Below are 24,416 nucleotides of genomic sequence, written 5' to 3'. Positions count from 1 at the left end.
TGTCGAAAGCACGCTAACTTTCGAAGTAGTCAAGCAAGCCGCTTGAAATTTTGCACAAATACTTCTTATTAGTGTAGGTTGGTTGGGATTGTAAATGGACCAAATCGGTCCATGTTTTGATATAGCTGCCATATAAACCGATCTTGGGTCTTGAATTCTTGAGCTTCTGGAGGGCGCAATTCTCGTCCGATTTGACTGAAATTTTGCATGAGGTGGTTGTTGTGACTTCCAATATCTGTGCTAAGTATGGCGCAAATCGGTACATAACCTGATATAGCTACCATATAAACCGATCTGGGGTCTTGTGATCTTGAGCCTCTAGAGGGCGCAATTCTCAATCGATTTGGATTAAATTTCGCATGAGGTGTTTTGTTATGACTTCCAATATCTGTGCTTAGTATGGCGCAAATCGGTACATAACCTGATATAGCTGCCGTATAAACCGATCTTGGGTCTTTACTTCTTGAGCCTCAAGAGGGCGCAATTCTCGCCCGATTATACTGAAATTTTGCACGTAGTGTTTTGGTATCACTTCCAACAACTGTGTTAAGTATAATTCAAATCGGTTCATAACCTAGTATAGCTGTCATATATACCGATCTTGGATCTTGACTTCTTGAGCTCATAGAGCGCTCAATTCTCATCCGATTTGGCTAAGATTTCGTTATGACTTCCAATAACTGTGCTAAGTATGATATAGCTGACATATAAACCGATCTAGGATCTTGACTTGTTGAGCGTCTAGAGGGCGCAATTGTCATCCGATTTGGAAGAAATTTTGTACAACGGCTTCTATTATGACCTTCAACATACGTGTCTCATATGGTCTGAATCGATCAATGGCTTGATACAGCACCCATATAAACCGATCTCCCGATTTTGCTTCTTGAGCCCCTACAAGGCGCAATTCTAATACGAATCGGACTATAACTTGATAAAGCTCCAATAGCACAACAGATCTTATTCAATATTCTTTGTTTGCCTAAGAAGAGATACTGCGCATAGAACTCGACAAATGCGATCTATGGTGGAGGGTATATAAGATTCGGCCCGGCCGAACTTAGCACGCTTGTACTTGTTATCAATAAGTGAGTCAGGCAGAGTGCAACCCACAATGCCTGGAATATCCGGCATTGTATCACAGTTAACACTGCAATGGTTGCATCAACTTGTCTAGCCTCACTGCCTAGAGGCATTAGGCGTAGCGTTGAATTCAGTGCATCAGATGGTGTCGTCATATCAGTGTTGGTGTAATGCACAAACAAGCCATCCTTTGGATCCGGCTGAGTATTGAATAGTGGATTGACTTTTAAAGCGTCGTCCACAAGACCACAACACCATATAGCATTGAACGTTCTACAGCTACTACTTTTACAACCTTTTTTTCCCATATTCCAAAGTAGAGGAGACAGTACACCTCCTTAAGTAGTTCCTCTTCTGACCCATCTTTTTAGATCTAAAGATTCCAAGCCTGCCGTAATGCATTTTTAGCAAGTAAGTTATTAATAAACTTTAATAGGGAAGTGTAGATGCCATCGGTTTTATATTATTGAAAGCACCTTTAATTTCAAGAAACGTCATCGTTGTATATTCCTTGACAGCGAGTGAGCTCTCTATGTAGGCGACTAGTTCGTGAAGGGCAGTTTCAGAGGCCTTGCCGCTTATATACAATTTATACAATTATACATCCTGTTACCGAGAAAGGCTATCTCCAGCGATCTTTGCCTTAAGATATGTTTTTATCAACCTCTCAAGAGTCTTCAGCATAAAGGAAGACAGGACAAAAATAAAGTTTTCCTGTAGGGAAATGGCCAAAAACATCATGACCACGTCGTAGTTCAACATGCAAATGCAAATTTTGCCTATGAAAATTCCATTAAGGAGTTGGGGCAAATTTCTCACATATCAATGAGTGCTCTTCGATTCAAATTAAACTTAATTATAAGGAACCTACTTTTTATAGCCGAGTCAGAAAGGCGTGCCGCAGTGCGACACCTCTTTGTCTCTTTTCTACATGGCAAAGTACTTCACAAATGTCGCCAGCATTAGGAGGGGATAATCACCGCCGAAAAAATGTTTCTGATGTTCTCGTCTGGATTCGAACGCAGGCGTTCAACGTCGTGGGCGGACATGCTAACATCTGCGCTACGGTGGACCCAATTTTTTAACGCATTTTACTGCTTAAGTACGCAAAAGTGATGCGCGTGGTACCTATGTAATTCCACCTTTACACTCTTCTGGTCACTGGTAAATTTCATAGATATCTGATTTAGACATAGCTCCCATATACATGTATCTCCCGAATTTCACTTGTAAGGCCTTTGATAATGCATTTATCAACATCAGGCAGTGTAGGGACGTTAGAGTCAATACAGCCTAACGAACAGGGACCCGATGATGAAATCATTACCGACTTTCTCAAGACTCGGAAGACTAGGATATGCAAAGATTCTAATATTAAAACATCAGGGAGTGCAGTGATGGGAAACTCAATACAGCCTAAGGAACAGGGAGCAGACGATGAGATCATCACCTACTCCCAAGATGTCCATTTACTGGAGGACCAATGATTGAGGTAATCCAGATAAACCTCCACCGGAGCGAGACTGCTACACACGCTTGCGAATCTCCCCGGTCATCCAGGATTTTTCTTGGGCTGATTTCTTTTCCCAAAGAGGACAACTATCTTCGAAGGACCCCATCAGTGCAGTCGTAATCCTATTGACATTTTCTTCAATGTCTTCAATGCTTGGACAATCTAAATGACAATGTACTTAAATAAGGAACTCTTGATTTAAAAGTTCATCTAAATTCTAAGAAAATTAAACTTTAAAATTTTATTTTAGCTTTAATTTAAATTAAGAACTTTTTTTAAAGTTTAACATTTTCTTTATAAAAAAACAATGACATTTTTACAACTCCTTTGCTACCTTTTCAATCCAGCTGCGCGCAGAAGCCACATCAGCATGGACACTAGGAAAACCAGGGACAGCACAACCGGCACCCCAAGAAACGAGGCCTACCAATTTGCCTGCCACAACCACAGGGCCACCAGAATCACCTTGACAAGATCCCTTCTCCACAGCATAGGTACAGACCATGGTCTCCCGGACTTCAGATCCATAATTGTATTCACTAGAAGCACAAGTCTTGTAATCAACGATCTCTACCTCGACTTCTTGTAAGTGTGTCACCAAGTCACAGACAAGGAAACAAGAAGCGCCCCAGCCAGTGATGGTGCCGCGAGTGCCTGTGGGAGGAGTTTTCTCTGTCAATTTTATGTAACGCACTCTGGAAGATTCTCTGACTGGTGAGGATAATTTCACCACACCAACATCATTTGTCCTTAACTCAGTGTCGAAATTCTCATGCATTCTAAAAGATTTGACTGATACCAATTCTCCGCCTGTATTGTATTCTGTGGCGCCAAGACGCACTTTCAATTCATGAGGGCCTTCCAAGTTCATGAGGCAATGGGAAGCGGTAACAACGATGTCCTCACTGATGATGGAGCCACCACAAAAATGACGACCATCAGTGGTTTGCAACGACACCTGATGGGGATGCTTTTGGATGGTGGTATTGACGCCATTCACTATACGCCCACTAAAGTCATTGGGCGAAAACACCGCAAAAGCTGAGTTGATCAAAACAATAACCACCAAGAAAGACAACATTTTGTTGTCTACAGAAATAAAAAAACTGAATAACTTCCAATCAATGGTAATCATTTTATATAGAAACTTAAAGGTATCAGAATAATACAATAAGTTTTCTTATCATTGACCCTAATGAGGTGTGGATTAAAGAGAAACATAGTAGAAGCCCTCTAAGTCCAGGGGATAACTTCTGAAATAAGGACTATAAAATGGTATTACATTGCACTTGGAGATTAATCAACTTTAAAATTGAAAAAGTAGGGTCGCATTAAATTCGGTCGGGTCGAAGTTTGGGTACCCACCACGTCGGATATACATATTAACACACCGACGGTTGAGTCAACCGTTGATGTTGCCGAAGTACAAGATCCACAACGATCTTGTACTTTTTCTATGGAATTTCAAATAAAAACGCATTTTTTTTTTTCATTTTAAATTGAACAAGGTCCTTTTTCATCATCCGGAGGGAGTCTGGAGTCCGATAAAAAATACACTATTTATGAAGCCTTAGCAACTATTTTGAAATATGATTCGATCTAGACCAAACTCTTCAGGTACGTCGAGGGGTCTGACACAATATACTGACCTCTACCATAAAACGGAGGATTGATCTCAATGGTAGCTATATCTTAATATAGTCCGATCTACACTATATTCAGTACTGATGTGTACTAAAATTCTGCGAAATCGGGCAATAAATCAGACTTTTATGGTTCCTAGACCTTGAATCGGTAGATCGGAAAAAATGGCAGTATACATCCAAATATAGACCGATTTGAAACATACAGGGCATGGCTGTCGAAGGGTCTAACGCAGCTCAATGAGCCAAATTTCAGCGAAATCTGTTAATAAAAACGGCTTTTATGGGCCTTAAACATAAATCGGGAGATCGGTATATATGACAGCCACATAGACCATACTCGATACGAACGTCGAACTATGTCGCAGATTGAGGAAACAGATGGCAAAAATCAAAATTTTGATGTGCACCTACACAATTTTGAAAGAACCTAACTTAAATAAAACATTCCAAAGATTTCAAAAATGCTACCCACAAAATGTCAGATTTTTTGTTTAGAAGATATGGCCTTTCAAAGTTGACTTTTTTTGATTTTCAAAAAAACAAGTAACAGCGTGTTAAGTTCGGCCGGGCCGAATCTTATATACCCTCCACCATGGATCGCATTTGTCGAGTTCTATGCGCGGTATCATTTTTTAGGCAAACAAAGAATATTGAATAAGAACTACTTTGCTATTGAAGCTTTATCAAATTTTAGTCTGATTTGGACCATTGTAGAAGACATTGAGTTAAATTTCAGTTCATTCAGGTAAGAATAGCGACTTGTAGCGGCTCAAGAAGCAAAATCAGGAGATAGGTTTATATGGGAGCTGTATCAAGCTATTGATCGAGTCAGACCATATTAGACACGTATATTGAACCATATACCATATTACCATATTAGACACGTTGTACAAAAATTTTTGCCAAATCGGATGACAATTGCGCCCTCTAGAGGCTCAAGAAGCCAAGACCCCAGATTGGTTTAAATGGAAGCTATATCAGGTTCTACACCGATTTACTCCATACTTAGCACAGTTATTGGAAGTTATAATAAAACACTTCATGCAAAATTTCAGTCAAATCGGACAAGAATTGCGCCCTCTAGAGGCTCAAGAAGTCAAGATCCAAGATCGGTTTATATGACAGCTATATCAAACATGTACCGATTTGAACCATATTTAGCACAGTTGTAGGAAGTGATAGCAAAACACCACGTGCACAATTTCAGTCAAATCGGACGAGAATTGCGCCCTCTAGAGGCTCAAGAAGTGAAGATCCAAGATCGGTTTATATGGCTGCTATATCAAAACATGGACCGATGTAAACCATACTTAGCGTAGTTGTTGAAAGTGATACCAAAACACTTCGTTCAAAATTTCAATAAAATCGGATAAGAATTACGCCTTCTAGAGGTTTAAGAAGTCAAGACCCAAGATCGGTTTATATGGTAGCTATATCAAAACATGGACCGATTTGGCCCATTTACAATACCAACCAACCTACACTAATAAGAAGTATTTGTTCAAAATTTCAAGCGGCTAGCTTTACTTCTTCGAAAGTTAGCGTGCTTTCGACAGACGGACGGACGGACAGACGGACGAAAAGACTGACGGACGGACGGACGGACATAGCTAGATCGACTTAAAATGAAATGACGATCAAGATTATATATACTTTATGGGGTCTTAGACGCATATTTCGAGGTGTAAACAGAGGGCATCAAAAGGCATATTACAAGTATTCGTATTGCGTTCATTCCGGGGAATCCCACTACTATGTTATTGTTATTTCAGGTATATGAAATATATATTCCATTCTGTAATGCTTTGGGAATTTCGGGTAGATGCAGATAGATTCAACAATTACATCATAATCAGGTCTTAGGTCCCCACTATGGAAATACACCTAATCAGATCATAGGTACATAAAGTCACAATTGATCCCAATATCCTGCTACAGATTTAAGATGGACAAGGAACTACCTAACAAGTTATGCACTGGTTAAAAAGTACTTAATTAACAGACAAATACATACATACATGCGGCCGGGCCGAACTTTGGATACCCACTACCTCGGGCATATATGTAAACCCCATTTCGTCACAATCCGGTGAAAATTGGATAACTTAAGCACCCAAATTTGGCACGGACATTGAGTGGTCTAATATATATGCCACTATTCAATTTTGTAGAACAAAATATTGGTCTTTATGGCAGATATATCCAATTATAAACCGATCTGAACCATATTAAGGTCGGATATGGTGAGGCTCAGAAAAACTCACTGTTTCAAATTTCAGCGAAATCGGGTAATAAATAAAGCTTTTATGGGTTTCAGTCCTCTTATCGGCAGATCGGTCTATATGGCAGATATATCTAAATATAGTGCGATCAGAATCATATTTAGGTCGGAATTTGGGAGGCCTTAACCTACTCACTGTTTCAAATTTCAGCGAAATCAGTTAATAAATCAAGTTTTTATTGCCTTCAGACCCTTCATCGGGAGATCGGTCTATATGGGAGCTATATCTAAATATAGCCCGATCTGATCCGTATTTAGATCGGGTGTCAGGAGGCTAAAAATAACTCACTGTTTCAAATTTTAGCGAAATCGGATAAAAAGAGATCGGGAGATCCCAGGAGATCGGTCTATATGGGGGCTATATCTAAATATAGTTCGATCTGAACCGTATTTAGATTGGGTGTCAGGAGGCTAAAATAACCCACTGCTTTAAATTTCAGCGAAATCGGGTAATAAAGAAAGCTTTTATGGCCTTCATACCTTTTATCGGTAGATCTGTCTATATGGGGGCTTTATCCAAATATAGTCCGGATTGGGTCCATTCAAGAACTTAACCTGCGTATGGAATAAATACGAGTCTGTGCAAATTTTCAGCTCAATATCTCAATTTTTGAAGGCTGTAGAGTGATTACAACTGACGGAAAGACACACACACTGACATCGTTAAATCGTCTTAAATCGGAAATGGATATTTCGATGTGTTGCAAACGGAACGACTGAATGAATATACCCCCCATCCTATGGTGGTGGGTATTAAAATAGATACGTATTTTCCACACCTAATATCATAGATCTTCCATATTCATAAATACCATATACTATAAATTAACGTTTCTTGACATATTCGAGAACAAAGAAAAATACTATGATGATCCACAATCATTCCCAGTGCATTAGAGACAATGATAAGAAACCCTTTTAACTTTTATAATGTAAAATCATAAATTCTGATATAAAATTTCTGCAGTTACTCAGAAGCTATTCAGTTCCCCACACTCTTTTGCGCCAACAAAATGTTGCCTTTCCTTTTGATTCTAGGAGTGGTAAATACAGCTGTTGCAGAATTTTTCCCCAATTGCTTAGATGGTCGCATTGTGAATGGTGTCAATACCACCATTCAAAAACATCCTTATCAGGTGTCATTGCAAACCAATGATGGTAGGCATTTCTGTGGTGGCTCCATCATCAGTGAGGACATCATTGTTACAGCCGCCCACTGTATGCAACGCTATTCCGCCAGTGAATTCAAAGTGCGTCTGGGATCTACAAACAACGAAGTCGGTGGTGAATTAGTCTCTGTAAAGTCATTTAGAAATCATGAGAAGTATGACCGCGATACCAAGGTAAACGATGTAGCCCTTGTCAAAATGGCCACCCCTGTAAGAGAATCGTCCAAAGTGCGTTATGTAAAATTGGCAAAGAAAACTCCTGTCACAGGCACAACTGCCGTCGTCACTGGATGGGGTACCACCTGTTTCCTTGCTTGTGATGTTACCACGACTTTGCAGGAAGTGGAAGTTGACATCATTGACTACAAGACTTGTGCTTCCAGTGAGTACAGCTACGGGTCTCTAATTCTGGAGACCATGGTGTGTGCCTATGCTGTGGAGAAGGATGCCTGCCAAGGAGATTCTGGTGGCCCATTGGTAGTGGGAGACGAATTAGTTGGTGTTGTGTCTTGGGGCCATGGCTGCGCTGAACCTGGTTACCCAGGAGTCTACGCTGATGTCGCTGCACTCCGCAAATGGATTGAAAAGGCCTCCAAAGAAATGTAAATTGTTACAAAGAAAAATATCAAATAAATATTAATATTTTCGTAGAAAATGTAATCGATTTATAACTTCCACATAAAAACTAGACAAAATTACTTTTCTAGGCAAACATTTTTCAAATTTTGCCAAAAATTCATTTCAGTAGTATGTAAAAAATTCGATTCTAAGGAAATTTGGTATATATTTCGAGAATGTAGGCAATTTTATCAAAAATTTCATTTCTGTATAAAATTTCCCTTTATCCAAATTTTCTTTCTTTGGGAAATTTTGTCAAAAATTTCGTTTCTAAAGGAAATTATGTCAAAATTTCATTTCCATAGGAAATTTTGTCAAAATTTCATTTCTATGGGAAATTGTGTCAAAATGTCATTGCTATAGGAAATTTTGTCAAAATTTCATGTCAGTATGCATGCTAAGAATTTTACAGGCCAACACGCAAAAGTCCGACGACGAGGACGCAGAAAGCGACGACAACGACGCTTGTGACCCACTGCTGTTTATGTTCGCACAGCACTTTGCAACATATTCAGTGCGTCAAGATCGGAAATGACTCACTCCATGCACCGGATACACCTCAACGACATCTGCCGATGATGGAGGAGGTTCTGGCAAACCGAATACAACTAATGCCGGGGTTCTTTTCAATCCCGGTACGGACCAGAAGCACTTCGTGTTGTGCCTCTCCCATGATGAAAAAAGGGACCAGAGGCGGTGTCTCTCGCCTTATGCTATTTTATTATGCCCTACGGCCCGTGTATGGTCTGTTTGAATCTCACCCTGTTCTCTCTGGGTGTAGACTTGGCGGGACTATTGCCGCCATTACAAGGGCTACGGGCTTCGACACTGTTCGTTAGGACAATATGATCCTTAGAGGAGAGCCGCTGTCCTGCCTTATTCCATGTTTTGCTCCCATAGAGTGGGATGCTATTGCATGTCTCCATTAAGAGAGGCCTACCTATGTTTGCCATCAGTCGACTGTGTTGAGCCGTTGTCGCGTGCCGGATTTGCTCTGCATAGGTCAACTTTGGATCCAGTCGGATTCCTAGATATTTGACAGATTTCTTGATCTTCACCAGTATGTCGTCTAGACGTATATCCACCTTCACTGGGATTTTTTTTTTTTGCTAGGAGTAACAGCAGAAGCACTTTTCTGCATCTGAAGTTGCAAGCAGTGGGAATCTGGCCACTTCTTTACCGATAGCATCACCTGTCGTAGTTTGCGCTCTATACCTTCCCTGTCTCTTGCCGTGATGACTGCAGCGATGTTATCATATATCCTACTGGTTAGGTGCCGTCCGTTATTTCTGTTCACAGTATTCCATCATAACTGGCATTCCAAAGACCCGGTCCAAGAATGGAGGCATGCGCTGCTGCTGATGCGACCTCAAACAACTTCTCAATATTCTCATCAGATACTCGGGGATATTTAGGAGGCCGTCAGATCATCTGGGACTATTAAATAAGTTCTTCACATCTAGTGCGGCCATGAGGACCATCGGCCCAGAGTTGTGGTTCCTTTGCCTAGCCGTCTTTATTATCACCAGCACATCTCTTACAGATCCGATCATGGACATTCCTACCCGGAAGCCATGTTGTCTCATTGAGAGTTAACCTTCCTCAATGATGGTGTCCTGGAACCGCGGTTTTATAAGTCGATCCAAAAGCTAGCCGACAGTATCCAGCATATAGAGTGGCCTGAGTAAGGATGGGGATGTTAGATCATCTTTGCCCTTGCTTATGAGCAGCAGCTTTTGTCTCTACCATGCCTCCGGAAAAACACCTTCAAATAGGCACTTGTTAAACATTCCTACAAGAAATTCCGGTTGTTTTTTGCTAGTTGCTTGATGACTCCGGCCGGTATTCCGTCGTAAACGGGATTGTTTTGTCAGTGGGCTCTTCATAAGCTTCATCTTTTCTACGATCGTGTCGGGGGAAAAGTGTGTGGACTATGTTTTCCATTGCTCTTCCGTCAATCACAGCTGTTAGATAAGTGGTGGAGATAGTAGAAACAGCTAGGCAAAGCAACCACTACTCGATAGTCTTCTTAGCCACACTGGATGTGAACAACGCATTCAATAGCCACAGATGGTCTAACGTCCTCCCAACATTCAGAGAGGACTTTAATATACCGGCGTATCTGATGAGAATAATGAGAAGTTACTTGCATAACAGGATACTTGTCTATAACTCTCGGGGTGAACCGAGTGAATATAAGGTCACATCAGGATCGGCACAAGGCTCCATACTTGGACCGGATCTTTGGAATGACAGTTATAATGGAATACTAAACACAGAAATGCCAGACGGAACCTTGCTAATCGGATATGCTCACGACATCGCTGCAGTCATCACGGCAAGAGACACGGAAGTTGCAGAGCTCAAACTACGGCAGGCGGACAGCGGCGGAGCCCGCAGACCCTGTAATAAGCGGAATGGTTCCGATAGACCTACAGGCCATGGAGCGTGCCAGGCTCTACACCGCGAAGTCCAACACCCAGAGAGGATAGGGTGAGGTTCAAACGGATCATACTCGGGCCATTGCGCGATGGCAACAAAGGTGAACGAAATGGGAACGAACGACTAATACCCGATGTAGGAATGTGTAGAGATAGGAACCACTGCAATGTCAACTATTTCGTCACACAGATGCTGGCAGGCCATGGTTACTTCCGGAAATACCTGCCCACAATGGGTTAATGCTCCTCTAGCATGTGCATTTAAGAGGAGCTAGGAGTTGCAGACGATGTGGAACATACATTCTTCCACTGCGAGTGCCGGATTGAAGGACCAAGGGAATTGGAAACAGCCGTTGACTAGGTTTCGCATGGGACAATAATCCAGAGGATGCTAGAACACAAGAAGAACTGGGAAGCGGTGATGAGATACGCCGACAAGTACTACGCAGGAGAAGATAGACGTGGACACGGCGGAGTTTAATCAAATGAATGCGGAGGTCTGGACGCAGACATAACGAAGATGAAAATCACCAGATATGGGATCCACCTCAAAGTAATGCGAAAGCAGTTTCGAGTTGGAATTAATCGCCAGGGTTAACAGAGGTTGGGTTTTAACCAGGCATAAGGCGAGAGTCGTACTCGTCACACGCGTAAAGGTTTTCCCGCAAAAAAGCAATAAGAAATTTTACCAAAAACTCATTTTATTGACAACTTTGTTGAGTTGTCATTGGATAAAACTTTCTATAGGAAATTCAATCAAAATTTCATTATTTAGAAGAGAAACACCAGAAATTAAATTAATTTCAATTAATTTTATTTTATTCAATTAATCTCATGTTCTTTAATTTTTTTTTTGCTATACAACGTAGAATTTTACATTTCCTTGGCGGTCTTTTCTATCCAAGAGCGGAGGGTGGCTACATCAGCATAGACACCTGGGAAACCATCGAGGGCACAACCCTTACCCCAAGAAACAACACCAACCAATTTGCCTTCAGCAACCAATGGGCCACCGGAATCACCTTGGCAGGCATCCTTAACAAGGCCATAGGCACACACCATGCTGGGTTGGATTTGGGAACCGTATTTATATTCGCTGGAAGCGCAAGCCTTCTCATCGACAATACCAACTTCGACTTCTTTCAAGGTCTTGGGCAAAGTGTTGCAGATCAAGAAGCAAGTGGTGCCCCAGCCGGTAACCACAGCAGGAGTGCCAGTGGCAGGAGTTTTGTCAGCCAATTTGATGTAACGGATTGAAGCGGATTCTTTTACAGGACGGGCCAATTTGATGACAGCAACATCGTTCACCATTGTCTTGGGGTTGTAGCGTTCATGGGACTTGAATGACTTGACTTCAACCAATTCACCACCAGTATTGTATTGAGTTGATCCTAGGCGAACCTTAAATTCGGAGACAGAGTGCGATTGCATGCAATGGGCAGCGGTAACAACAATGTCCTCGCTGATAATGGAACCGCCACAGAAATGGTCGCCTTTGTTAGTTTGCAAAGAGACCTGATAGGGATGGTCCTGGATGGTGGTGTCAACACCATTTACAATGCGTCCATAGAAATCATTGCTGGAAACGTCAGCCAGAGAGGAGCTCACCAAGGTGAACAATACCACAAAGCGCAACATTTTATTGTATAAAGAAGAAAAAACTGATGAATTCGCAGTCAAATGCCCACTCTTTATAGTTTGTAATTCTGTAGACGAAAACAATAAACACTGCGGATATTTTCTTATCATTTACCCAGCTTAAGGTGAGGATTTCCTTCAATTGAATAAATATTTCAGAGGTGGGCTTTTCCAAATAACGTCATATATATGTGATTTCTATTCTTGGAAGCTATTACAGTACTTTTTTTCACAATTCATTTGGACTTAGCTGAGGCAGTTATAAAGATGCGCAAAAACTCCAGGAAAATTTTTTATGTATTTTTTTTTATTTGCAATCGATAACGACCAACATCAATAAGTGGTATTTGTGTAAAATTTCCAGGAAAGATTTTTATTCATTCGATCGCTATCATGATTTTCACAAAACGACAGACGGATGGGCGAACTTGGTTAGATCGTTTCAGAATGTCAAGTTGATTAATAATGTACATATATGCTTTATGGGGTCACAAATTGATAGTTCGATGGGTTACACATGGAATGACTAGATAAGTATACCTCCTATTTGACAAAATCTTATATATAACCAATAAAAGAAGGGCAAAGGTCGGGCGCCACCCGCTGTATAATACCCTACACCTACCCTATAAGTTCAATGTGGGAGCTATATCCAATTCTGAACCAATTCTGATGGACCTCGGCGGAAGTTTTCAGATGGGTTATTAAACAATCTGTATCAAATTCCGAGCAAATATGTTCAAACTGTTATAACTACGGTTAACTTATTCTGAACGATTTTCAGCAAACTTCTCAGATAATGTGGTAGTCGTCGAGGAAAGCGTTTTGCAAAATTTTGGCAAGATTGGACAAACAATGCGCTTGCGGTGGCTCTTGGAGTATGACAGCTATATCTAAATCTGGGCCGATTTCTAAGAAATTCACCAGTAATATCGATAGTCATAAGAAAGTCCTTCCTGCCAAAGTTTCGAGAGAATCGGTTAAAAAATGAGCACTTTATTGCAATATTTCTCAAAATCGGACGTAGCTAGCTATATCTAGGTAGCTATAATTAAATCTGAACCGATTTCAAGAAAACTTCTCAGATACTATGGCATCTATGACTATCGAGGAAAGCGTTTTGCAAAATTTTGGCAAAATGGGTCAATAAATGCACTTACCGTGATTCCAGAAGTTAAATTCGGGCGATACATATTGTAGTGTATTACACTATTATGTTAAGAGAAACAAGCGGCCTTGTAAGTATTCAAATGCTTACTGTTTTCTTTATTGCAAATCAAAGCTGCAAGAACTACTAATGAGAGCTTAGTACTAAATATATGTATAAACAGGTGTATGTGTGTATGTGTCTATGAGATACATCAACTTATGACAACAGATATGAGAGAGAGTGTTAAGATGTTAGAATGTTAAGATTTATGTACAATGTATAATTGTGTATTAGAGTGGTACTTAACAATTAATACTCTATATGCTCCTCCTAAAGCTGATAATAAATAAATGATTTTATATTGAAAATACATAGAAAATTTTAATTGAGTTATTTCTTTACAACTCTACCTCCCTCTCGTGGTCTGAGCTCCATTCTAGTGAGTGAAACATCCTCATTCATTTGCATAGGAACAGGTTCAGATGATGATGTGTTGTTGTTATTAGTTGTTGTTGGTTGCTCGATTGGCTGTTGTTGTTGTGTTAGATTATGACCACGAATTTGATCAAGATGACGTTTGATGACGTTGTTGTTGTGAGACAAAACACAGGAGTAAGATTGTGGACCTAGTTGCCGTTGAATTACTGCCTTAGTCCAACTAGGTTTATTTGGATTTCGATAATCGCGTACTAACACAGTTTCACCTTCAAAAAAAAACTCTTTGCGATTACCGTTGTGATGAACTATGTTGTTGTCTTGAGACTTAAGTATGTTTTGTTTTGTTGTTGGGGGTTTTAGAAGACTAAATCTGGTTTTCAGTTTCCTGCCAAAGAACAGCATAGCTGGAGATTCAGTTGTTGTGCAATGTTTCATGTTTCTGTAATCCATTAGGAAACGACATAATATTTGATCCAAATTGGCATCTTTGTTTTGGTCTAAATTTGCTAAAATAGACTTTTTAAAAGTTTTGACAAAATTTTCTGCTTGACCATTTGTGGACGGATGTCCTGGAGGAGTCAAGACATGTTTTATACCATTTAAGGCCAAGAAATTCTTGAATTCATATGATGTGAACTGTGGTCCGTTGTCACTAACGAGCGTGTCAACCAAACCATAGCGTGAGAACAGTTCTCTCAGCTTTCTAATTGTAAAAGCAGTTGTTAAATCTTTGGTTTTAAATACTTCGACGAATTTTGAAAAAGCATCGATGATAATGAAGAAATGAAAATTTTTAATCGGGCCAGCATAATCAATGTGTATTCTGCTCCACACAGAACCATCAGGCACCCATGGAATTAGGCTGCTCTTTTCCGGGCTGGATTGCAATTTTTGACAATGAATACAATTCCTGATTAAACCTTCGATATCTTTATCAAGACCAGGCCACCATATATACGATCTAGCCAAAGCCTTTGTTTTTACAATTCCCAAATGGGAACGATGTAATTCTGTTAAGATTGCAGATCTCAGTTTCTCTGGAATTACGATTCTGTATCCCCACAGAACGCAATCATTTTCGACAGAAAGTTGTGTATCTTTTTCACGATATGGCGTATACAAATCTTCTTTTAAATTGTGCAGGGTTCCACTTGCAATACATTCTACTACTTTTGACAAAACAGTGTCACGTCTCGTTTCACGAGATACAGTCTTGAAATTCAAGTTGAAATTTTCCTCATTTTCTATGAAATTTATATAGGAATATTCAATATTATTGCTCTCAAAATTTCTTTGGGGCATTCTAGAAATAGCATCAGCTTCATTTTGCACTCCCTTAACATGTTCAACGGTGTAATTAAAACCGGATAAAATCAGTGCCCAGCGCTGCATACGTGCTGAGGCCATCATAGGCAAACCTTTATTTGCACCAAAAATTGCAAGTAACGGACGATGGTCCGTTCTTAGTACAAAAGTATTTCCAAGTAAATACTGTTTGAGTTTTGTTACACAAAACACAATCGCCAACGCCTCTTTTTCAAGTGTACTATAATTTTTCTCACTTTTTGATAATGCTCTTGAAACAAAAGCAATGGGCTTGAGACCATCCGAAAATTGGTGAGATAAAATTCCTGCTACTGCACTATTTGAAGCATCCGTTGTTAATATTATTGGTAATTCAGGGTTGAAATGGACCAGAACCCGATCTGAAGTTACAAACTTTTTAATCAAATCATACGCCTGCTGACAATCATCCGACCAGACAAACGGAACGCCCTTACCCAACAAGTGGTAAAAATGAGACATGATTTGCGCAAAATTCTCAATAAATCTGGAATAATAGTTCGCCATACCAACGAAAGCTCTTAATTCCGAAACATTTGTAGGAATCGGGGCAGAAATTAAGCTCGAAATTCGATCATTATTTTTGCTAAGTCCATTTTTATCAATATTAAAACCCAAATACGATATTTTGGATTTGAAAAATTCAGACTTCTTTAAATTCAGTTTTAATCCAGAACTTTGTAATTTTTGTAGAACCAAACGCAACGTACTTATGTGTTCCTGCATATTTTTACCAGTGACTGTAATATCATCTTGATATACTACAACATATGGAATTCCTCTAAATAGATTTTCCATAGTTTTTTGAAAAATAGCTGCTGCTGTCTTAACACCAAAAGGTAAACGTTTTACTTTTAAAGTTCCAATGTGCGTACTCCACGCACACAACAATTGGGAATCCTCATCAAGAACAAGTTGATTGTAGGCATTCGACAAATCAAGTTTAGTGAACAGTTCACCACCCTCCAAAGAAGCAAAAATTTCTTCAATCCGAGGCAAAGGATACTTGAAATCCTCCAAAAACTTATTAATTGTGACTTTATAGTCTCCACAAATGCGAAAATCGCCATTTGGTTTCAAAATTGGTACTAAAGGTGTACCCCAATCGGAGTTATCTACTGGTTCCAACACACCAGTCGCAATTAAATCACGTAATTTCGCCTCAATCTTGTCTTTCCAAGCCAAAGGGACAGGCCTTGGTTTACAAAATACAGGTGTTGCATTTTCAGCAACCCTCAGTGAAACAGCATTGATATTATATTCACCCAATTTTTCCTCAAAAACCTCAGAAAACTCCATTCTCAACTGCTCGATCACGGAATTTAAATTTGGGCAATTTACATTGTTCACTTGCAGCAATTCAAAGTTGAAAGCACGTAAAAACGAACGTCCAAGTAATGGGGGATTCGATGACTCAACAACAACAACAACTACAGATTTAGTTTTACCTTCAAAAGTAATTGAGGCATCATATTCACCAACCAGCTTCAATTTGTCTCCGCTATAATCCACATATGGTACATGGCATGGACGAAGAACCTTCTTAACATCGTTGTTTTCATAAAACGACAAAGGCAACAATGTACATGGCGCACCTGTATCACACACAGCATTCAATTTGACACCATCAATTATTACTGGAAGGGAATACACGTCACTAGAACCTCGCTCAGCCACACTAAAAATAGAATAATTGAAAACATCATTATCAACATAATCTTCACTAGTATCATTAGAAACGTAATTAACACTTCTCTTTTTATTGTAGCAAACAGATGCCAAATGGCCAATTTTTCCACAGGAATGACACTTGCTGTTCTTGTATTTACAAGACTGCGAGCTATGGTTACGCCAACCACAATGAGAGCACGATGATTTTCTTTCACCGTTGCCGTTATTGTCTCTGCTGCCACCAAAATTTCCTCTGCTGCCACTGCCTCTGCTACCGCTACCACCGCTGCTGCCACCACCACTTATGTTACCGCCATAACTATTGCCGCTGTTACCACCACCGCCATTTTTTCTCGAAGGCTTCGATCTGTTAACAAAGTTTACTGAACTTTGATCCCTTTCTGCTACTTTCGCCATGTTTTTTGTTTCCAATATCATAGCTTTTCTCAACGCACTTTGCACCGTTAGAGTTTCATCTTCCTCACATAGCCTCTCGAACATAAAATTTGGCAAACCCATTACAAATTGGTTTAAGATGAATGCATCTAAATGGGCTCCAAATTTGCAATTAAGTGCTAGGGTCTTCACACGAGCATACCACTCTGCAACAGACTCGCCATCATTCTTAACTGCCACATGAAACTTCTTTCGCTCACTAAAAACGATCGTTGGTGGAGTATATTGTGTGTCCAATATCACACACAGCTCATCATACGTCTTACGAACAGGGGAATCAGGGCTGCATAAACTATGTAGCACTTTATACGGCACTGCACCAATCGACTTCAACAAAATCGATTTTTTTATGTTGTCCTCTGTGCAACCAATTTCACAGAAATGGATTTCAAGGCGCTCTTTCCACACTTCCCAAGATTCCACATTAGGGTTGAACTCGTTCACATTCGTTGTTTGGAACACCGTCATTTGACCACTATTTAGAGTCACATTTGCATCATCCATTTTTGGCGGCATTGAATAATTATTTTCATTTAATTCCATAACACAGTTTTTTCATTTGCATATATATATACATATGCACTTCACTTTTTTTTATAGGTTATTGAACCTCAAACTTGAAATTGCAATCGTTGTTGCTGTTTTCCGTTATTTTTTTTCTCCTCGTCGCCAATTATGTAGTGTATTACACTATTATGTTAAGAGAAACAAGCGGCCTTGTAAGTATTCAAATGCTTACTGTTTTCTTTATTGCAAATCAAAGCTGCAAGAACTACTAATGAGAGCTTAGTACTAAATATATGTATAAACAGGTGTATGTGTGTATGTGTCTATGAGATACATCAACTTATGACAACAGATATGAGAGAGAGTGTTAAGATGTTAGAATGTTAAGATTTATGTACAATGTATAATTGTGTATTAGAGTGGTACTTAACAATTAATACTCTATACATATTTATGAGAGCTATATCTAAATCTGAACCGATTTCTATGAAATTCACCAGTAATGCCGAGAGTCAAGAGAAAATCCTTCCCGAGAGAAGAACCGAGAGAATCGGTTAACAAAAGACCATTTTATTGTAATATTACTGCAAATCGAGCGTACATATATTGGGTTGCCCAAAAGGTAAATGCGGATTTTTCATATAGTCGGCGTTGACAAATTTTTTCACAGCTTGTGACTCTGTAATTGCATTCTTTCTTCTGTCAGTTATCAGCTGTTACTTTTAGTTTGCTTTAGAAAAAAGTGTAAAAAAAGTATATTTAATTAAAGTTCATTCTAAGCTTTATTAAAAATGCATTTACTTCCTTTTAAAAAATCCGCAATTACTTTTTGGGCAACCCAATATATGGGCGCTATATGTAAATCTGAACCGAATTCGAGCAAACTCCTCAGATATTGTGGAAGTCGCCAAGGAAAGTGTTGTATGATGTTTTGGGATGATTGGTCAATAAATACGCTTGCAGTGGCTCTAGGAGTAAAAATCGGGCTATATATATATATATATAAAAGCTATATCTAAATCTGAACCGATTTCCATGAAATTCACCATTAATGTCGAGAGTCGTAAGAAAATCCTTCGCGCCAAATTTCGAGAGAATCGTTTAACAAATGACCATTTAATTGCATTATTACTGCAAATTGGACGAACATATATATGGGAGCTATATCCAAATCCGAACCGATTTTTTCTAATTTCAATAGTCCTCGTCTCTAGGCTGAAAAACACGCCTGTACCAAATTTGAAAACGATCGGATGAAAACGGCGACCTGTACATGGACAGACAGACGAATAAGAACATGATTCTGAGTCGATCGGCATAATTATCAATGGGTCTATCTCTCTTCCTTCTGGGTGTTGCAAACAAATTCACTAAGATGTAATACCCTGTACCACAGTAGTGGTGTAGGGTATACAAATCAATTTGTGTTTGTTTGTCGGTTTGTTTGTTTGTTCCGTATAGACTCAAGAACGACTGAACCGATTAGTTTGAAATTTTCACTGATTGTGTTGGTTGGTCTGGACGGAAACATAGGCTATATAATTTTTTGATATCAGAAGGGGGGCGGATCCTCCCCCTTACCCTAATGGTATTATCCAAAACTAAAAGTGGAACGATCGGGACAATATGGGGCTCAAATGAAAGGTATTCAGGAGTGTAATACGAATTTCATATTAAAAATTGGGTCCAAGTAACTGGGTAACGGGGACGGACCGTTACCAAAAAACACCACCCAAAATCAAAAGTGGACCGATCGCGACAATATGGGAATGCTATACGAATTTGAGTCTAAGTACATATCGGGCCGTCCCAACCCTAAAATTCACCCAACCAGACATATTGGACGTTCAAACGAAAGATATTCGGGAGTAGATTACGAATCTGGCATACAAAATCGGATCGAAGTATAGGGCGTCACCCTACCCTCCAAAAACGCCTAAAATTGGCATAAGACCCATCATGAATATAGGAGACTCGGTTTTTTTGTTTGTTCCGTAGTATCAGAAACGGCTGAACATAGGCTATATAATTTTTGGATATCGAATGGGGGCGGTCCCGCCCCTTACCCCAAACAAACCATCCAAAACAAAAAGTGGACCGATAGGCACAATATGGGCATCAAATGAAAGGTATTGGAGACTAGAAAACGAGCGAGCCGCCCAACCCAAAAACTCCTCTAAACAGACATATTGGACGTTCATGTCAATATGGGGCTCTAATGAAAGATATTAGGGAGTAGATTACAAATCTTGCATACAAAATCAGATCTCAGTATAGGGGTCACCACAAAAACGCCTCAAATGGACATGGTTTGTTTGTTTCATAGAATCAAAAACGCCTGAACCAATTTTCTTAAAATTTTCACAGATAGTGTAAGTTTGTCTGGAAGGAAAAATAGGCTATATAATTTTTAGATATCGGAAGGGGGCGGTCCCGCCCCTTATCCCAAAAACACTATCCAAAACAAAAAGTGGGCCGATAGGCACAATATGGACATCAAATGAAAGGTATTGGAGACTAGAAAACGAGCGAGCCACCCAACCCAAAAACTCCTCTAAACAGAGATATTCGACGTTCATGTCAATATGGGTCTCAAATGAAAAGTATTCGAATGTAGAATACAAATACGACATAACCCCAAAGGGGCACATTAGCCGACCAAGTCTATATAGGACTCAAATAAAAGGCATTTGGGATTTTACGAATATTACGGAGATTACGAATATGACATTAAAATTTGCGTTCAAGTCTAGGTGGCGCTTTTTCTTCCAAAAATAAGTCAACTACGTTGATTGACCCATTATGACAATATGGGACTCAAATGAAAGGTATTCGAGAGTAGAAAACGAATTTGATATCCAATTTTGGAGCCCTAAAGCACCTCCTAAACTGAACTTCATTTCCGCTGGGAATAAAGAACGAATTTGATATCTATTTTCAGTGCAAGTTTAAACTAAATGATAAAGGACCTTTTTTATAGCCGAGTCCGAACGTGGTGCCGCAGTGCGACACCTCCTTGGGGAGAATTTTTTACATGACCATGCATGGCATGATACATTACAAATGTCGCCAGCTGCTTTTAATTTTGATCGTGTTCTCGCCAGGATTCGAACGCAGGCGTTCAGCGTCTAAGCGGACATAGGCTACAATGGCACGAATTCGATATCCACGTTCAGAGCGAAGTGTTCCCACCCTAAAAAGATATTAGAGAGTTAAAGAAGGAGCAGCAGGGCGGGCTCGGTTCGGCTAGTCGTATATCTTATATAAAAATGAATTTGTGTTTGATTGTAGGTTTGTTTGTGTGTGTGTGCCTTATAGACTCAGAAACGACTGAATCGATTTTCTTGAAATTTTCACAGATGGTGCATAATGATCCCGTGGTGAAAATAGGGTACAACATTTTTTGATATCTGAAGGGGGTGGACCCTCCCCCTTACCCTAATTTTCAGAAACGCCAGATTTCGGAGATGGGTGGTGCGATTTAAGCGAAATTTTGTGTGCTCTCATATAGTACCCTAAAAATAAAAATTTGGTATCCAAATTTCGGAAAGGGTATCTAGGGGGCCGCCCCACACGAATAAAACATATCTGATATCCAAATGTCGGTCCAAGTGTTAGGGGGACCAACCAACCACCAAAACACCCCTAAATCGGACATATTTACCGACTATGGCAATATGGGACTTAAATGAATGGTATTTGCGAGCAGAATACGAATCTGATATCCAAATGAGGGACGATGTTTCTTGCGGTCCACACCTTCCCCAAAACACCCCAAAAACCGGTCATGTTTGCCGACTATGGAAAAATGGGGCTCAAATAAAAGGTATTTGGGAGTAGACCACGTATCTGATGTCAACATTAGGGACCAACTGTCTAGGGAAAGTCTCACCACCATAACAACCCCCAAATAGGACATATTTTCTCACCAAGACAATTTGGGTCTTAAAGAGAGTGGAACTAAATATTTATAGGTTTTAGGGCCAATACCCCAAACCGGACGTATTTGCTGACTTTTGCAATAAGGAGTTTAAATGAGATTAGAAAACGAATTATATATCCAATTTTGAGGCCAATGGCAATATGGGGTTCAAATAAATGATATATAGATATATGAGAATAGAGCACGTTGCTGATATATTTCCTGGCTTAGTGTGCAGGGGACCACCACCCCAATCCCCAAAACACCCCTCAATAAGGCATATTTACCGACCATGTCAATGTGGAGCTTAAATGAAAGGCATTGAGGGGTAGGGCAAGAATTGATACCCACTTTCGGGACCAATTTTCTAGGGGTCTACTCCTTTCCCAAAATACCATACAAACAGCAATTTTCTACTGACCACCGTAATATGGGGCTCAAATAAAGTTATTTGGGAGTAGAATACGAATTTGATATCCAGATGTACGACCATCCCTTCCCCAAAACACCCCACAAAGGGAAAAAAATTTTTCGACCATGCCAATATGTGGCTCAAATGAAAGGTATTTGAGATTAGAAAACGAATTTGATAACCTATTTTGGGGCCATGTGTTTCGGGGAAGCCTCATCGTGTAAACTTCCCTAAACCAATGGCAGTATGGGGTTTAAGGTAATGGTATTTGAAAGAAGAGCACGATGCTGATATTTTTTCAGGGCCAAGTGCCTGGGGGACAACCTCACCCCCGAAAACACCACAAAATCAGATATCATGAGAATATAGGGCTGAAATAAAGTATTTTAAGAATAGAGTACACCTTACATCCAAACTTAAATTCGAAGACCAATAAAGATCATATGGGATTCAGATAAAGGCACTTTTATTGTTAAACTGTTAGTCAAGCGATATACTTTTAATAGCATGGTATTTCACTAAAAGCTCTTCAATTGTCAGCTAGCAAAATCGAAAATTAAATTTAAAGAAATGTTATATTTATATAAAATTAACTATAAACTGTGTCCTTTCACATCACAACAAAACACAAAAATTCAAAATAATCAAATAATCACATTTATTTTTTTCTTCGCAACAAATGTTTACAATTCCTTGGCGGTCTTTTCAATCCATGTGCGGAGAGAAGGAACATCGGCATAAACACCGGGATAGCCGGGAAGAGCGCAGCCCTTACCCCAGGAAACAACACCGACCAATTTGCCTCCAGCAACCAATGGGCCACCAGAATCGCCTTGGCAGGCATCCTTGTCTTCGGCATAGGCACACACCATGGTGGGCTTGATTTTAGAGCCATATTTGTATTCGCTGGAAGAGCAAGTCTTCTCATCGACAATATCAACTACAACTTTTTGCAAGGTCTTGGGCAAAGTATTGCAAGCCATGAAGCAGGTGGTGCCCCAGCCGGTGACCACAGCAGGAGTGCCAGTGGCAGGTGTTTTATCAGCCAATTTAACAAAACGGATCGTAGCGGATTCCTTGACGGGACGAGCCAATTTGATGACAGCCACATCATTCTTCATGGTGCCGGAGTTATAGTTTTCATGGAACTTGAAAGCCTTGACCTCTACCAATTCACCACCAGTGTTGTATTCAGTGGAGCCGAGACGAACCTTGAATTGAGAGGCGGAGTGCGATTGCATGCAATGGGCAGCAGTTACAACGATATCTTCGCTGATGATGGAACCGCCACAGAAATGACTGCCGGAGAGACCTTGCAGGGAGACCTGATAGGGATGTTCCTCAATGGTGGTGGCAACGCCATTTACAATGCGTCCATAGAAATCATTGCGGGAGACGCCAGCCAGGGAGGTGCTCACCAAGGCAAATAACAAAACTACGAAACGTAACATATTGCTGTCCAGAGAAAAAACGAAACTGATAAGTTGGTAGTTGTAAAATTTCGCTTTTATACTTTTGAGTTTGCTACTCGACGCTTGTGGACATTGTGGGATTTTCGTATCATTTACCATGTTTATGGAGACAGGTCTTTCATAGAATTAATTGAAGATTTAGTTTCGTATGAGTTCTGTCGATATTGGTCTAATAATGTCCTACAAACACGTGTCTGATATCTACACTTTAAAGCTATTGAAGTGTTTTCTCCTAACGTTTATAGGGGCTTAACTAAAGTATTTTAATATAAGACAATTAACTGCAGGAATTAAATAAATTTTGGTTGTACGGTTTGGTCAAGTACTTGTTATAGTTGCTGGTTATTTCTTCTTTGCAACTACAGAATCTGCTTCTGCACGAGTTTCAAGATATTCTATAATTATATCTACAGGTTTCGATGTTGGCAAAAATTACGGAAACTTTGTCCATCGTATAGTTTTTGGTATCATAGCGGGAAACATAGGACTACGAGCTCACTTATGCAAAATCGGCGAGGCAAGTGATAGCATGTGTAGGGCATGTGGTGAAGATGATGAGATGTTGGAGCCTTTCCTATGTCATTGCCCGGCTTTCGTGGCTAAAGGACACCGGTACTAAGGGGGGACTTAATACCAGACATGAACCAACTTAAGA

General features: G+C 39.9%; 3 protein-coding genes across 3 annotated transcripts; 1 reads left to right on the top strand and 2 right to left on the bottom strand.

Annotated features, from left to right (window-relative positions):
- Positions 1-7,498: 7,498 nt before the first annotated feature.
- Positions 7,499-8,347, top strand: LOC106091313 (trypsin). The gene has a single exon (XM_013257791.2). The coding sequence runs from the start codon at positions 7,537-7,539 to the stop codon at positions 8,296-8,298; it is 762 nt and encodes a 253-aa protein (XP_013113245.2). The 5' UTR covers positions 7,499-7,536; the 3' UTR covers positions 8,299-8,347.
- A 3,196-nt stretch (positions 8,348-11,543) lies between these two features.
- Positions 11,544-12,420, bottom strand: LOC106091308 (trypsin-like). Its single transcript, XM_013257785.2, has one exon. It carries the CDS (start codon positions 12,387-12,389, stop codon positions 11,625-11,627), a length of 765 nt encoding a protein of 254 aa, XP_013113239.2. The 5' UTR covers positions 12,390-12,420; the 3' UTR covers positions 11,544-11,624.
- A 10,503-nt stretch (positions 12,421-22,923) lies between these two features.
- On the bottom strand, positions 22,924-23,770 carry LOC106091309 (trypsin). The gene has a single exon (XM_013257787.2). The coding sequence runs from the start codon at positions 23,738-23,740 to the stop codon at positions 22,973-22,975; it is 768 nt and encodes a 255-aa protein (XP_013113241.1). The 5' UTR covers positions 23,741-23,770; the 3' UTR covers positions 22,924-22,972.
- Between the last annotated feature and the right edge of the window lie 646 nt (positions 23,771-24,416).

The sequence above is a fragment of the Stomoxys calcitrans genome, chromosome 5 (genome assembly GCF_963082655.1).
Source record: "Stomoxys calcitrans chromosome 5, idStoCalc2.1, whole genome shotgun sequence".
Lineage (NCBI taxonomy): Eukaryota > Metazoa > Arthropoda > Insecta > Diptera > Muscidae > Stomoxys > Stomoxys calcitrans.
The sequence above is the reverse complement of the archived record's forward strand: the minus strand, read 5'-3'. Positions and strand labels throughout refer to the sequence as shown.

Excerpts from the sequence above, each read along its gene's own strand:
- LOC106091309 (XM_013257787.2), bottom strand. The coding sequence starts at position 23,740 with ATGTTACGTTTCGTAGTTTTGTTATTTGCCTTGGTGAGCACCTCCCTG.
- LOC106091313 (XM_013257791.2), top strand. The coding sequence starts at position 7,537 with ATGTTGCCTTTCCTTTTGATTCTAGGAGTGGTAAATACAGCTGTTGCA.
- LOC106091308 (XM_013257785.2), bottom strand. The coding sequence starts at position 12,389 with ATGTTGCGCTTTGTGGTATTGTTCACCTTGGTGAGCTCCTCTCTGGCT.